This window comes from Poromitra crassiceps (genome assembly GCF_964638095.1).
Source record: "Poromitra crassiceps genome assembly, chromosome: 9".
In the NCBI taxonomy this organism is placed as follows: domain Eukaryota; kingdom Metazoa; phylum Chordata; class Actinopteri; order Beryciformes; family Melamphaidae; genus Poromitra; species Poromitra crassiceps.
Window position 1 is genome coordinate 28,096,844 of NC_139630.1, and position 15,637 is coordinate 28,112,480.

Sequence of the window (15,637 nt, forward strand, 5' to 3'; positions counted from 1 at the left end):
ACACATTGTGAACAGGCAGCTTAAAGCTTACAGCACGCCAACTGAACACATTGTGAACAGGCAGCTTAAAGCTTACAGCACGCCAACTGAACACATTGTGAACAGGCAGCTTAAAGCTTACAGCACGCCAACTGAACACATTGTGAACAGGCAGCTTAAAGCTTACAGCACGCCAACTGAACACATTGTGAACAGGCAGCTTAAAGCTTACAGCACGCCAACTGAACACATTGTGAACAGGCAGCTTAAAGCTTACAGCACGCCAACTGAACACATTGTGAACAGGCAGCTTAAAGCTTACAGCACGCCACTGAATACATTGTGAACAGGCAGACAGATAGTATGGAGCTTAAAGCTTACAGCACGCCACTGAACACATTGTGAACAGGCAGCTTAAAGCTTACAGCACGCCACTGAATACATTGTGAACAGGCAGACAGATAGTATGGAGCTTAAAGCTTACAGCACGCCACTGAATACATTGTGAACAGGCAGCTTAAAGCTTACAGCACGCCACTGAATACATTGTGAACAGGCAGACAGATAGTATGGAGCTTAAAGCTTACAGCACGCCACTGAACACATTGTGAACAGGCAGACAGATAGTATGGAGCTTAAAGCTTACAGCACGCCACTGAACACATTGTGAACAGGCAGACAGATAGTATGGAGCTTAAAGCTTACAGCACGCCACTGAACACATTGTGAACAGGCAGACAGATAGTATGGAGCTTAAAGCTTACAGCACGCCACTGAACACATTGTGAACAGGCAGACAGATAGTATGGAGCTTAAAGCTTACAGCACGCCACTGAACACATTGTGAACAGGCAGACAGATAGTATGGAGCTTAAAGCTTACAGCACGCCACTGAACACATTGTGAACAGGCAGACAGATAGTATGGAGCTTAAAGCTTACAGCACGCCACTGAACACATTGTGAACAGGCAGACAGATAGTATGGAGCTTAAAGCTTACAGCACACCACTGAACACATTGTGAACAGGCAGACAGATAGTATGGAGCTTAAAGCTTACAGCACGCCACTGAACACATTGTGAACAGGCAGACAGATAGTATGGAGCTTAAAGCTTACAGCACGCCACTGAACACATTGTGAACAGGCAGACAGATAGTATGGAGCTTAAAGCTTACAGCACACCACTGAACACATTGTGAACAGGCAGACAGATAGTATGGAGCTTAAAGCTTACAGCACACCACTGAACACATTGTGAACAGGCAGACAGATAGTATGGAGCTTAAAGCTTACAGCACACCACTGAACACATTGTGAACAGGCAGACAGATAGTATGGAGCTTAAAGCTTACAGCACACCACTGAACACATTGTGAACAGGCAGACAGATAGTATGGAGCTTAAAGCTTACAGCACGCCACTGAACACATTGTGAACAGGCAGACAGATAGTATGGAGCTTAAAGCTTACAGCACACCACTGAACACATTGTGAACAGGCAGACAGATAGTATGGAGCTTAAAGCTTACAGCACGCCACTGAACACATTGTGAACAGGCAGCTTAAAGCTTACAGCACACCACTGAACACATTGTGAACAGGCAGACAGATCGACCAGAGTACAGAGCCTAAAAAAAACAAAGTCAATATGCTGGTGTCTAAATACTTGGCTCAAACAGTAAAGTGCCTACCTGTTTGTATAGTTGGAGTAAAGGGCTGGGTCCACACGTTTTATACCCTGAGGGGGGAGAGGGGCAGAGAGAGAGAGATTGTATTTCTGTATTGTATTTAAAATTGTATAGATGCTTTAGAAGCAGGCGCGGACTGCATAATCGGGCACGTCGGGCAAATGCCCGGTGGCCTGGCCTGGCCTGGCCTGAAAAAAAAAGTGCTCGCAGTCAGGCCACTCACTGAACAGCAGGCCAGGCGCCGCCTACTGGTTTACTAGTGGTTTTATTACTTTATTCAGGGTTAAAGTGGGTGCATCTCATTGTAAAATTGGACTCGGCCCAAATTGGGCTTCAAAGGCCCAAATTGTGCTTCAAACGGCCCAAATCTGGCTACAAACGACCCAAATTGGGCTTCAAACCGCCCAAATCTGGCTTCAAATGGCCCAAATTGGGCTTCAAATGGCCCAAATTGGGCTTCAAACGGCCAAAAAATTTCGTCGCCGCCCTTCGGACGCTGGCACGCGCGTCGGCCCATATCGGCCTGGCCTGCTTGGTATCTAATGCCCGGCCTGAATTAGGATCCCAGTCCGCCCCTGTTTAGAAGTACCATTTATGTAACATTCTTTAAAACAAGGCAGGGATTCTCAAACAGCACTGAAACGACCGAATCAATGCTGCGATTGAACTTGTGTAAAATTCACAAGTGGACGTCTAATTAAAAGAAGTTTGAGTATGGCAGGTTCAGGACACGCACATGACTTCTTGACGTGGACACTTATATAAACACAAACACACAGATGATGGGAAGAGGAGCGGCACAGCGTCTGGCAGGAAGAGATATCATCATCAGGTGTCAGAGGAAACACAAAAAGATTGAAGACACTGTCCTTCCTGTGTCTCTGCAACCAGTCTGCTGTCAGTGTGTCCACACACACACACACACACACACACACACACACACACACACACACACACACACACACACACACACACACACACACACACACACACACACACACACACACACACACACAGAGCCCTTCCTTTGTCTCTACTGCCTCACCCTTCCTCCCACCCCTCAACTCCCCATCCCTACTCTCACTATACTGTACTCAATACCATGATATCATACATTTTACATGATTAAAATACCACATTACGCTTGCTATTTATGAACTCTTGTGTGAAACAGCGCCACTAGTGGTTCTTCTGGCTGGAGCAATAATAATAATCCCACCATTTATCAGCTTGGGGAAAACAACTATGGGATGTCTCGCGCACTGAGCGGAAGGTGAGGATGAAGAAGGAGGAGGAGGAGGAGAAGGAGATGTTTGGCAGATCTTTGGGTTCAACTCAGATGACAGCAGGAAACAGGTTTATTTGGAACATCTTTGCATAAAACACGTTGAAGAAAAGTGTGGAAATAGTACAAATGCAGAGCAGATTCACTGATGTCCTGATGAGCAGATTCACTGATGTCCAGTTGCTGACATAGTAGATATTCAATACAGTTGGCCGGGAATGTAGTGATCCAACTGTCACATAGCTTCACCCGGAAACAGTCAACAAGATGTTGTCTTTGCTAGAAACTACATAGGTTATATTCGGTTTTTGTGTGTGTGCATGTTTTTTTTTCGAGTCGCAGCTCCTATATTTGGCCATGTTTAGACATTCATAAGGATTCAATATTATGATATCTATTTCCTTCTTTATCACTCAAACCCTTCCCAAAAAGTGTGTGTGTGTGCGTGTGCGTGTGCATGTGTGTGTGTGTGTGTGTGTGTGTGTGTGTGTGTGTGTGTGCGTGCATGCATGCATAGTATACCTGCGAGCGTAGTTTCGGTGCTCTGGACAGCTTCATAATAGTGAGGTGGGGTTCAAACCCACGACTGTCTCCTTGCAGAAGACCCTGCGCCTCGAAACAACTCCGCAACAGCTCTGCAACACACACACACACACACACACACACACACACACACACACACACACACACACACACACACACACACACACACACACACACACACACACAATTTAGATTCCTTTATTACATTACATTACATCATTTGGCAGACGCTTTTATCCAAAGCGACTTACAATAACACATTTTTGTCAGCAATAGAGCTATCAACTATGCAACACAGTCTATGACAACTGCAACTTCTGTAGGGAATAGTGGTACAAGTTTAGTTTAGATTTTAGGTTAGTTAGGTTTTTTGTTTTTTGTTTTTTTTTGAGAGAAAGAAGTTAGTTCAAGAAGGGCCCAGATGGAGCCTGAAAAGGTGAGTCTTTAGTCTTTTCCGAAAGATCGGCAGTGATTTGGTCATCGTGACCGTTTATGCACCCATCAAGTAATTAGTAATTAATCCCTATTTGTATGAACTGTCTGCTTTATTAAATGGTATACAGTAGAATGTGACAGGTCATATTCAAATCAACACTTTTATTTGCAGACAGGGGGGGGGGGTATAGTAGGAACGTACGTACAATAAAAACACATGATGATAAAACTACTGTAAACTCAAGTAAAAACCACATAACATTAAAACCCAACAAAAATACAAAGAAATTGCAGCAAAAAGGATACGATAGAAACAACCATCCATTGATGAGACTAAACACGGAGACTCTTACATCGATATGACGTCAAAACAAATAAAGACCGGTGGGAGAAGAGACGGCGTGATAGAGTTCACAGGTGGGGTTCAAACCCATGACATGCAGTACAAGACATATGGAGAAGACAAATAGTGCAGATGGCTGAGCAGCTTGTAGGTAATGTGTCAATGGATAGGGGAGAAAAAGGGTTTTGCACACATATCACTTATATAATAGACACACACGTGCGAGCAAGCACGTGCACACACACACACACACACACACACACACACACACACACGCGAGCATGAATAACAAGGGCATTCAGCCACTCACACAGACAGCCGGCAAGGACAAACAAAGAGATACACAGACACATAAACACACACACACACACACACACACACACACCACCTGATAAGAGGGTTTAGAGGGAAACCACAGAGGTATTTTTGGAAGAGGAACTCTAGAAGGAGAGAAAGGTTAGTATATAATCAATACTGAGAGAGAGAGAGAGAGACAGAGACAGAGACAGACAGGAGAGGAGAGGAGGGGAGGGGGGCTGGATGGATGGAGGGCAGAGGTCAGTGGACACTGGACACAGAGACGAGGACATTAATGTGCATGATCTCTGTTGTCTCTATTGTTGTCTGTTATGTGCATTACCTTTATTTTATTTCAGTTGTATATTGTCATGTATCTATTATTTTGTGCAGTACTCGGCACATACTTGACTTCCTTGGCATTGTCCCTTATTTGCGGTGGCACCTGAATTTCCCCAAGGGCATCAATAAAGTGGCATTCTATCTTCTCACCAGTCACTGATGGTCACTGGTTCATGAACTCTTTCACATTTTTAGCCCGGGTGAAAGCAGCCAGCAGCCATCATGACATGATGAAATGTTGATGTTGAAATGAAAAGCTAAAGGAATGGTTCTGGAAGGGGCGTGGCCTTAAGACAATGTCCACTAGATGCGTTCTTTTTCTGCGTCTGGTCTATTTCTGAAGGATCCGCTTGCTTGACGAGCATGAAAATGCACTTTATTGACTTGTGAGTGATGCATAAAAGACGACTCAAACGTGTGCGGTGTACATTTCCTTCCGTTCCGATCCCGTGCTGGACATTGAGGTTTGACAAAGAGCTTGAGTCAACATTGTGTCTGATATAGTGTTAATTTTGTCGTCTATTTTTTTTATTTAGTCTTAGTCTTAGTTCCGTATGAAACGTCCTTGTAAGTCTTTATCATATTTAGTCAACCTCATCCTGTTTTTATTTAGTCAAGTTTTAGTTGACTAAAATTTTTAGCATTTTAGTCTCAGCTTACTCAAATAAAACCACAAGTATTTTAGTCTAGTTTTAGTCAACGAAAACTATTCACATTTTAGTCTAGTTTTAGTCAATATAAACGGTTGAATCTGCTGATGCGCTTGCACTAGTAGTAGTAATGGTATTTCGAAGCAGTGTTGGCAACTCTTTCCCAGGGAAAGTAGCTATTGCTGCTGACCCTGCCCACCCAGGCCAGTGTCGGTGTGCGGCGGTAGCAACGACAAGTGGACCGTATTTACAGTCCCTGCTCAGCCCGCAGCTGAGGGGAGAATGGAGGGAGGCTGGCTGGCTGTGCTGTGGGGAAAGCACTCAGACCTCTCTGGATATAACAGACAAGCAAGTAACTGTACCTTTTGGGAACACAATGCCTCATACACATATAGATAAGACCCTTAGCTAAGACTGGGCGGGTTCTGTTGTAACTACTGTAAATGTTTTTAAGACAGATAAATGTCAGCTAGATCTATGATGCTGCAGCACAGGAAACTGAACTGCTGCATTGAGGGGGGGAAACAGTCTATAATTAGTGTTCATTTTGTCATCTATTTTTAAATTTTGTCGTAGTCTTAGTCCTGTGTCAAATGTCCTTGTTAGATTTTATCATGTTTAGTCAACCTCATCCTCTTTTTGTTTAGTCAAGTTTTAGTCGACTAAAAGTTTGAGTATTTTAGTCTCGTCTTAGTCAATGAAACTAAAAGTCTGAACATTTTAGTCTCGTCTTAGTCTTGGGGGAAAAAGGTAGTCGACTAAAAATTTTCATCATAGTATTCGTCGACGAAATTAACACTAGTCTGATATTCACAGACGACAATGCTTTAGAAAAATCTATAAGATTCAAAAAGTATCTACAAAGTATCATTATACATCATGTAGATCCTTGTGGATCTGTCTAAAGATTATCTATTGCATTCTCCAATTTATATCAAGCCCGGAGCCGCTAGCCTAGATTGCCTTTCAAGATCTGTCTCAGTGAGCTTGGACAACACTAATATTCCAAATATATAATTTGTGGGGGTTTGTGCAATTATTGGGGGGTCAGCCCTACAGTATGTTCCTTCAGCCCTATGTTCCCTCAGCCCTATGTTCCCTCAGCCCTATGTTCCTTCAGCCCTATGTTCCCTCAACCCTATGTTCCCTCAGTCCTATGTTCCCTCAGTCCTATGTTCCCTCAGCCCTATGTTCCCTCAACTCTATGTTCCCTCAGCTCTATGTTCCCTCAGCCCTATGTTCCCTCAACTCTATGTTCCCTCAGCTCTATGTTCCCTCAGCCCTATGTTCCCTCAACTCTATGTTCCCTCAACTCTATGTTCCCTCAGCCCTATGTTCCCTCAGCCCTATGTTCCCTCAGCTCTATGTTCCCTCAGCCCTATGTTCCCTCAGCTCTATGTTCCCTCAGCTCTATGTTCCCTCAGCCCTATGTTCCCTCAACTCTATGTTCCCTCAGTCCTATGTTCCCTCAGCCCTATGTTCCCTCAACTCTATGTTCCCTCAACTCTATGTTCCCTCAGCTCTATGTTCCCTCAGCCCTATGTTCCCTCAACTCTATGTTCCCTCAGCCCTATGTTCCCTCAGCCCTATGTTCCCTCAGCTCTATGTTCCCTCAGCCCTATGTTCCCTCAGCTCTATGTTCCCTCAGCTCTATGTTCCCTCAGCACTGTGTTCCCTCAGTCCTATGTTCCCTCAGCCCTATGTTCCCTCAGCACTGTGTTGCCTCAGCTCTATGTTCCCTCAGCCCTATGTTCCCTCAGCCCTATGTTCCCTCAGCACTGTGTTGCCTCAGCTCTATGTTCCCTCAGCCCTATGTTCCCTCAGCCCTATGTTCCCTCAGCCCTATGTTCCCTCAGCACTATGTTCCCTCAGCTCTATGTTCCCTCAGCCCTGTGTTCCCTCAGCCCTATGTTCCCTCAGCCCTATGTTCCCTCAGCTCTATGTTCCCTCAGCCCTATGTTCCCTCAGCCCTGTGTTCCCTCAGAATCAGAGCCAGCCCTTCCATACTGTGGTTAGGGTTAGGTTAGGTTGCTTATTTCTGGATGTGTTACCCAGAGCCCTGACCACAACTGTTTCAAAGAACACAGGGGCTTTTTTTCCACGGCTATCTAGGTTAGCCTCTGGCCATCGCCCGTCTACTGCATGTCTGATCTTTCTGACATTAAAGCTGCAGTAGACAATATTATTGCATTATAATTTTGGTTGTAGGTCTGACAAAAAAAAAAAAAAGCAGGGTAGAACATAACTAGCCAATCACAGCCCACAAAAAAGGGTATTTCGGATTCTACTCTCTGTTAGCATTCCATTGACGATGTTTAAAACTGCATACTGCAGCTTTAAGATAAGGAGAGTGATTGGGTAGAAATGTTTCTATTTTTCAATTTATTTATTTATTTATGTATTTATTTCAGGTAGTGTCTATGTCTAAAATAAATCAAAAAGATTATTTTAAGATCTGTGTTTGGTCCTCTAGAAAAACAATTGGTTAGTTAGGTTAAGAATCAGCTTGTAGTAGGATTATGTTAATTGTGTGTGTGTGTGTGTGTGTGTGTGTGTGTGTGTGTGTGTGTGTGTGTGTGTGTGTGTGTGTGTGTGTGTGTGCGTGTGTGCGTATGTGCGTGTGTGCGTGTATGTCGCGAGAGCATCAGAGTGAGAATCATCTTGTTAGCATGTTAGCTTAATGTTGTGCCAAAGACGCAAAACACACACATACATGCAGATGCCCGTGCACATGCCCTCACAGCACACAATGCATATACAAGTTGACGTATATGTAAGAAAACGAAGTACACGTGTGCACACACACACACACACACAGTATGCAGTATGCACAGACACACGTTGCAGTGAAGAGGTTTGAAGGAATGACATGCCAGAAGTGGGGCAGGTATCAGTGAAACAAACACAAGAGGGATGAGAGGAGAGAATCAATTACGTACTTGGCCCAGGCCTTGTTTACCCCCTGGCCTGCTAGTCCTGGACTAAAGTATGGGTTAGACCCCCTCTGAATAGGCCATTGGGTGATGATAATACACTACTAAGGTCTCCCAATTAAGCCACAAGAGTTTGTTTAGCCTTGTAATCGGTGGTGTCGCAAAGCATTTAAGCATACTGCCCTTGAACTGGAAGGCCCGAGTTCTAGCCACCATGACACGCAGCGAGCATCCACCCTGCCGAAGTGTCCTTGAGCAAGACACTGAACCCTACTGCCTCCTGTGCTGCTGCTGTAGCTGACCCTAAGCTCTGACCTCCCGGTGGCGGGAGGGAAGCCAAGCAACGGACTTCTCCTTTCGGGGGATCGGTACAGCGTCACCAAAAGGGTTTTACAATGCAATCCACCGGCGGGATAAATACAGTGCGAAAAGCCCTTAAGAGCATCGTAACTGAAAGCTACAAACAATATACCAGACGTATAACAATGTAATCCAATACGGCTTCACAGTGAAGGGAGGAGAGTTGAAGGAGAGCAGGAGGAGAAGACGGGAGAGGAGAGAGAGAGAGAGAGAAACGCTAAGTGATGCCACTGACCTGACAGGCTGTCCAGAGTGTGTTTGTGTTGTCCGGGGGCCAGCGTGATAAACACCACCTCTTTCCTGAACTGACCCATCCCTGAGAAGGGCAGCACCAAGTCCCGCCCACCCAGCAGCTCAGCCAATGACGGCTCGACCTGCGCCAGCACAGTGGCCGCCCTAAAAAAGGAAATACACACATCAATAAAGCCGACGACAACACACACAGAGACACACACGCACACCAATGCACTATTTAATCCCCTTTCTCCCTCCCCTCTCATATTACATAAGTGAGAATCTACGTGATCACTAATGACACAATCTTCTGCTTGATATAAATTAAGCATCACTATCATCAAATAACATGCTCTATATCTCTATATCTCAATAAGCAGTGTCACTGAATACCCAAAAGCATTAATTGTTCCCAATGAAATGTTGGAGTAACAGCTTCTTTCTTTTGCATCTGTTTTTCGCCACAAATTAGCCAGCCACAATGTGGGCAATCGCTTTTTACACATTTTCTTCAGTTTACCTAAAATATTATAATTATTAGCATATTAGCATGGCTCGCCTTCCTCATTAAACCAAGGGTCACTCACGGCACGGCAAGGTACGTAGGTGACCTGGCAGCCGCTTGGGTTTGACTGAGGAATAGAGCGCATAAGTCCCTCCCCTTCCGCTGTCCCACATGGCACCTTATTTCAGAAACAACATGTGCGTAGTCAAAACTAGAGACCAGGGTAGGAAATTAACCTTTTTAAACGAGGGCTATTTTTGCCCCTGTGAAATATATTCCAGGGGCAGTTTGGATCATTTCCAGGGCACCGCCTCCTCTGGTCGGTCGGGGGGGCACCTGTTCGGTGCGTAAGGGAACAGGTGGGAATAGCGTGATCCTCCCACGTGCTACATGCTGCCGGTGAAGCTCCCCGCTGTCAGGTGAAAAGAAGCGGCCGGCAACTGTGCATGTGTCGGAGGAAGCATGGCGCTAGTCTACGGCTCTCCCCAGATCGCCAGAGGGTGGAACAGCGACCGGGGAAGCAGGGGGAAATTGGCCAACTACAATTGGGGAGAAAGTGGGGGGGGGAAATGGGAAGAAAAGAAAAAAAGAAAATCTGTTCTTACTGTCCACATTCAGGTTGTGTATAATACTACTGCTATCTGAGAGGGACTTATCTTCTGGAAAGGGAGGGACGTATGCTTGATCTACAAAGAATTACAGTCTCTGTGATGATCATCATATCCACACTTCCTTCCTGCATTGGTGATAAGCATTATTGTTGGGGTCTAGACTAGGGCTGTGAATCTTCACTGGCCTCACGATTCGATTCGATTACGATTCATCTGTCAACGATTCGATTCGATTCGATTAAACGATGCATCGCGATGCATCTTAAATCGATGCATCACTTTTTCCCAATACATGATTTATTTTTTCTCACTTTCTTTTTTCTCACTGTGTGGCTACTTTTAAAATAAAAGTGCATTTGGAATTGCATTGTATTATGATCCATAATTAAAATAAACAACTGCATGTACTTACATTCTTTCTTATTTTTTTAATAATCGATTTTTGATATTTGTTAATCGATGCAGAATCGTGCACGTCCGCATCGCGATGCATCTTATAATCGATTATTTTTGACACCCCTAGTCTAGACCTGAAATCATTGATAGGCCTATCTATCGTACTGAGAGGAAGAGATAAGATAGAAGTTGTATCTGCAACATCCTAATAACTTGTCACTGCAGAAAGCTGACTTTAATTCTATTATATATCACCCTGTCTTCAAGGTCAGCTGAGTCTGTATTCCAGCTTCACATCCCTAAACAAATATGAGTTTGTTTGGCCTTCTAATCCATGGTGTTGTACGGCAGCATGGTAGAAAATGTATTTTGAGAGGAACTTTGAGAGGTTTAATTGAAGCTCAATATTTTAGCTATTGTAGTGTTTGTGTAAAATCCAGGAAGAGCAAAAAGGAAGCCATGGTTCCAGGAAGGAGGTATGTGTTGTAATGCAACATCCGTAAGTCTCCTATAGACTCTAGACAAAAAATAATCTGTCACTTTAAACTGTAAATGTGTATGTGTGTGTGTGTGTGTGTGTGCGTGCGTGCGTGCGTGCGCGTGCGTGCGTGCGTGTCCACTCACAGGTCTACTTGCTCCTGATTGGCGAGGTGGGCGACTAGTAGCGTGATGTGCAGAGTGGGGGCAGGGATCATGGCTTTGGCCAATCGGGGCTCCTGCTGAAGCACCGCCTCCTGGACCTCAATCACAGCTGAACTGATCTGTCATTGGACAAATGTACCTTCAGTCACCAACAGCGCTGACTTACAACATGTATAGGGGAGACAGACGGTGTCAGAGAACTTGCTGGGACAGCTTCTGCAATACAACTCGATAGATGATGACCTCAGGTTAATCAATGTCTACTCTGAGGAGCTTTTTAGTCAATAAGCATTAAGATTTAAGTTGCCATCAACCTCCACATAATTGAATCTTGAGATATTTTTTTCTCTATATAGATTTCCTCCTAATCAACTGTTTCAATCAGCTGACATCTAAGTATTGATTGAGCTACACTGAGCAAGTCCCAAACAGCCAAAAGGAGAATTCAAGGGATGTCTAAAAGTGCCTCTATCATCTTCTCCTCCAATATTGTGGAGGCAGGGAGAGGCAATAGGGACCTTAGCCATCAGTTTCTGGGTCACAAAGAAAAGAATAGGAAGAAGAAAATATTTTCAGGTCAGGTCAGCTGAGGCTAGCAATACCTACTATTCTCAGAACAATGATCAATTTGACCATTAGGTAAAAAAAAATACAAATAAATAAATAAATAAATAAATAAAAGGAATTAGCTATTATTATTATTTATTTATTTTGCTAATGGGCACAATTGAATAGTAGTTCCTGACCTGTGTGTTAGTGATGGGGATGGAAACAAAATAGTTGGGTCGCTGGCTCTCTTTCTTTATCTTTATCTTCTTCTTCTCTGCATCCTCCTCGCTGTCCACGTGCCCTCTGCAGTCTCCTCTCTTCCTCTTTCTCTTCTTCTGTGTTGGCTCTGAGTCTGGGCTGGCGACTGGAGAGACAGGGCAAAGATATTTGACATTTAGGACAAGCCCACTGCATAACAGAACTCTTCAATTCACATTGAATTAGTGAATTCAACGTTTCTCTGCCATTTCTCTGAAAACAGCTTTTTAGCACTCCCCCAAAACCACCGGGTAACGCTAGTCACAAGCTAACAGCTGGATAATAGAAAGACGAGAATTTGAAACACACTTGCCTCACACTCACTAATAGGGCAACTAAACCCTCAAATGTTATTCAAATGATATTTTCCATGTCTTGGATGATTCAATTAGACAGTTGTATGAACATTTACACTTCTTTCCAGGCACTAGAGGTAGTCTGGGAAAATATCGGTCAGTCAGTCCAAAATCAATCAATTGTACTAGTTCCAGATAGTTATGAGTCTAATAGGTGGCCAGTTACTGCCACCTACTGTACATCATGATGCATTATACATATAGCTACTCTGCAAGGCAGTAACAGCTCAGACTCTAAACTGTCTAATATTGGGTATCAGTGGTAGTGAGTCAGGAAGGCAGTTAGCCAGTCTGCATTGATGGGGGGGATCCAATGTACATACATCCTAGCTCCTTCCAAGCAGAAGGGCTGGCCAAAGAAAATGGAAACTCTGACATAAAAGTGTCTGGATTATCAGCTGACGGTAGTGTTTTCTTCATCATCTTCCTCCTCTCTCTCTTTATCCTCCTCTTCATCTGCCTCTCCTTCGATCTATCTGGAGCTGCATACAAAAACAAACACAACATACATAAACATAAATGGGCACAAATAAAAAAGCAAGCACACACATACATGAACACAAAAACCCACACAGAGGCTGCATTCATATTACACACTTAAACAAAATCTCTAGGAAATGGGGTGTAGAAAAGGGTCCATAATGGCCCACCATCAGGCCTGTTCTTGGGGCAACTGACGCCCACGAACCAACACGCCAACGACGTAATGATGATGACACCGCCGTGACATCATCAATGATGATGTCAGAGTTCACCTGTGAGGTCATCAGCGATGTCAGACGGTCTAGGCTGACTGTGATGGCAGACGGGACTTTATGAGGTCACCGATGATGTCATACCTCCCCGGACGTTGTGACATCACCAACGATGTCATACACCAAATGTGGGGTTATATAACAAGGTGTTGTTCTGTTATGATATGCATTCTCTCTTGTATTCTTGTTGGTCCTGTTTCCCTTTCTGTATACGACGTATACTGCTTCTGCCTGATACTCAATAAAGATAGCCTGAAAAGACATCTCTGTGGTTCTAACCGATCACTGCCCGTGAGCCCTCACATACGATCCAGCACACTTCATACTTCACCCAAGGCAAGCACACAAGCTTCCTTATGATTCAAGAACAAAGTACGCCTTCTTCCAGATAGCTGAAAGGCTAGGCCCATGACCAGTCCATTACAAATAATTAGATGTTCTTTTACCCACTGAACAAAACATGTCTTACCCTTTTACAGGAATAAATTCCCCATGATGACGCATGACGTTTAGTTGATACAGATTTACAAGAGATTTAACTCCATACAGTTGTTTGTTTTGTTCCATGCTTTAGCGGTGGTTACTAATGTTAATTCATGGAAAACAAAGCTCTTTGAATTAACCGATTGATTGTTAACTGCCACAGCTTTCCCTATATACTGTCTCGGCGGTGTGGGCAGATTCGAGGGTCTGGACCCACTGGCAACTTACATTCCCACTGCCTAAATTAAAAAAAAAAAAAAAAAAAAAAAAAAAAAAAACTACACAAGCAAAACAGATAGTCAGTCATTTATACTTACCAGGCACCACGGAGGGTTCGGTCTCAGTCACACTGAGCTGGGTCTCGCTACTAACTGGGTCCATCTGACCTCCTTTCACCATGGCGCTCCTCATCTCCATCCCGCTCTCCTGTCCAACTGTTACTGCACCTTCATCACCATCGTCGTCAGAGGCAACAGCTGCGATCTCCATGTTACAGGAGACAGTGGCAAGCTGCATGCAACCTGTCAGCTGCTGAAGGAAGGAGTATGTTAGAATGCAAAGAGGATTCATACATCACCATCATCCATGTATTATAATGTTTTGGTACACTGGAGGACTCCTCTCCTCCTCAACATTTCCCATTCCCTCCCCACCTCATCACTTTCCTGCTCTCTCCTCTCTCACATTCCCCCCGCTCTCCCTCCCCACCTCCTCCCTTTCCTGATCTCTCCTCCCCCACTATTCTAAAGCATGGCACCCATTCTATTCTATATTTTCTATATTTCTCCATCATATGATTGTTCAATGTGTTATTATTACTACTGTAATTTGCTACTGTTGTGTCAGCTAGAATTAGCTAGACATATTTTCTGTGAAGCCCTCTGAGACATGCTTTTGAATTAGGGCTATACAAATAAACTTGACTTGACTGCGAGTGTTGATTTCAAGACTTATTTCATTTCATTTCATTACCTTGACTTTGGTCCGGTAGGTTAGCTTTGGACTGAGGTAATACCTCATACAACTATGATGCAGCCTCAGGATTGGCCGTTGATAGACAGCAAAGACGCTCTGTACACAAGCACTTCTCATACAACAAGTCGATATGAGACTGACACTGGCGCGGCCGAGGAACATGGCATAATATCACATTCCAAAGTGTGACAAATAAAACGACAGTTGCATGTTTAGCCTAAAACAATATCTAAAACAAAAACAAACAGCTGCTGCTGCAGCTAGCTAGCCCAATAACGTTAACGTACCTGGGAATTTGGGGGGGGGGGGGGGGGATCAAACATTAGCTAGTTTAACGTTACTCGGGGGTAACGCTAGCTAGTTGCTACAACTTCCATGTCCAGCCACCTGTTGAGATGAATCAAACGCCATGCTGAAAAGATGTCAGATGTTGAGCTCACCGCTGGCTAAACGTAGCTAACCGTAACTTAAGCTAACTGTAGCTATGGTGCTAGCTAGTCAGTCTAAAATGGGATATCTCACTTTAGTATCGTATGTGTTGTTGGTGGAGAAAGCTTATCGGCCCGTCAGTGAACAGAAAACAAAGTCCCCAACATCAAGCAGCATGTGCTGCTCCGTTTGTAAACAACCACGAACACAGAGAGCCAGAGTAATCGATAACTAGAGTTGGGTGGACTCATTGGACTTCATTCTTGTTGTTACCAAACAGCTATTCATTCGGTACAAATAAAGATTCAACCTTGGACATTAACGTACAGATTGCATTAAAATGAACGTTATAATAACAATTTAAGTAGAAACAACGAACAATATGGGAAAATAGTGACATACCTGTCTATCTGGAGCTCTGGCTCTGCTGCTTACGCCTAGGTCATGGCGCATTCAAGTACTCCTAATAAACTCGTAAATACTGTTTTAATCGTACCGTCATGGTTCATTCAGGTGCTCCTCATATTTTTTTTTAGGATTATGATTATTCTTATCCTTATTATTAGAAGGTCCTGGGTTCAAATCTC

General features: G+C 44.0%; 1 protein-coding gene across 1 annotated transcript in view; it reads right to left on the bottom strand.

Moving 5' to 3' along the window:
• Nucleotides 1-14,146, bottom strand: part of akap7 (A-kinase anchoring protein 7) — a 61,987-nt gene extending 47,841 nt beyond the window's left edge. Inside the window, exons 1-7 of the mRNA XM_083643437.1 lie at nt 13,964-14,146; nt 12,732-12,890; nt 11,992-12,158; nt 11,228-11,364; nt 9,093-9,253; nt 3,477-3,589; nt 1,673-1,719 (exon numbers count right to left, since the gene is read on the bottom strand). Coding sequence (XP_083499563.1) covers nt 1,673-1,719; nt 3,477-3,589; nt 9,093-9,253; nt 11,228-11,364; nt 11,992-12,158; nt 12,732-12,890; nt 13,964-14,135 — 956 coding nt within the window. The 5' untranslated portion in view covers nt 14,136-14,146. The remainder of the gene's footprint in view (nt 1-1,672; nt 1,720-3,476; nt 3,590-9,092; nt 9,254-11,227; nt 11,365-11,991; nt 12,159-12,731; nt 12,891-13,963) is intronic.
• Nucleotides 14,147-15,637: the final 1,491 nt, after the last annotated feature.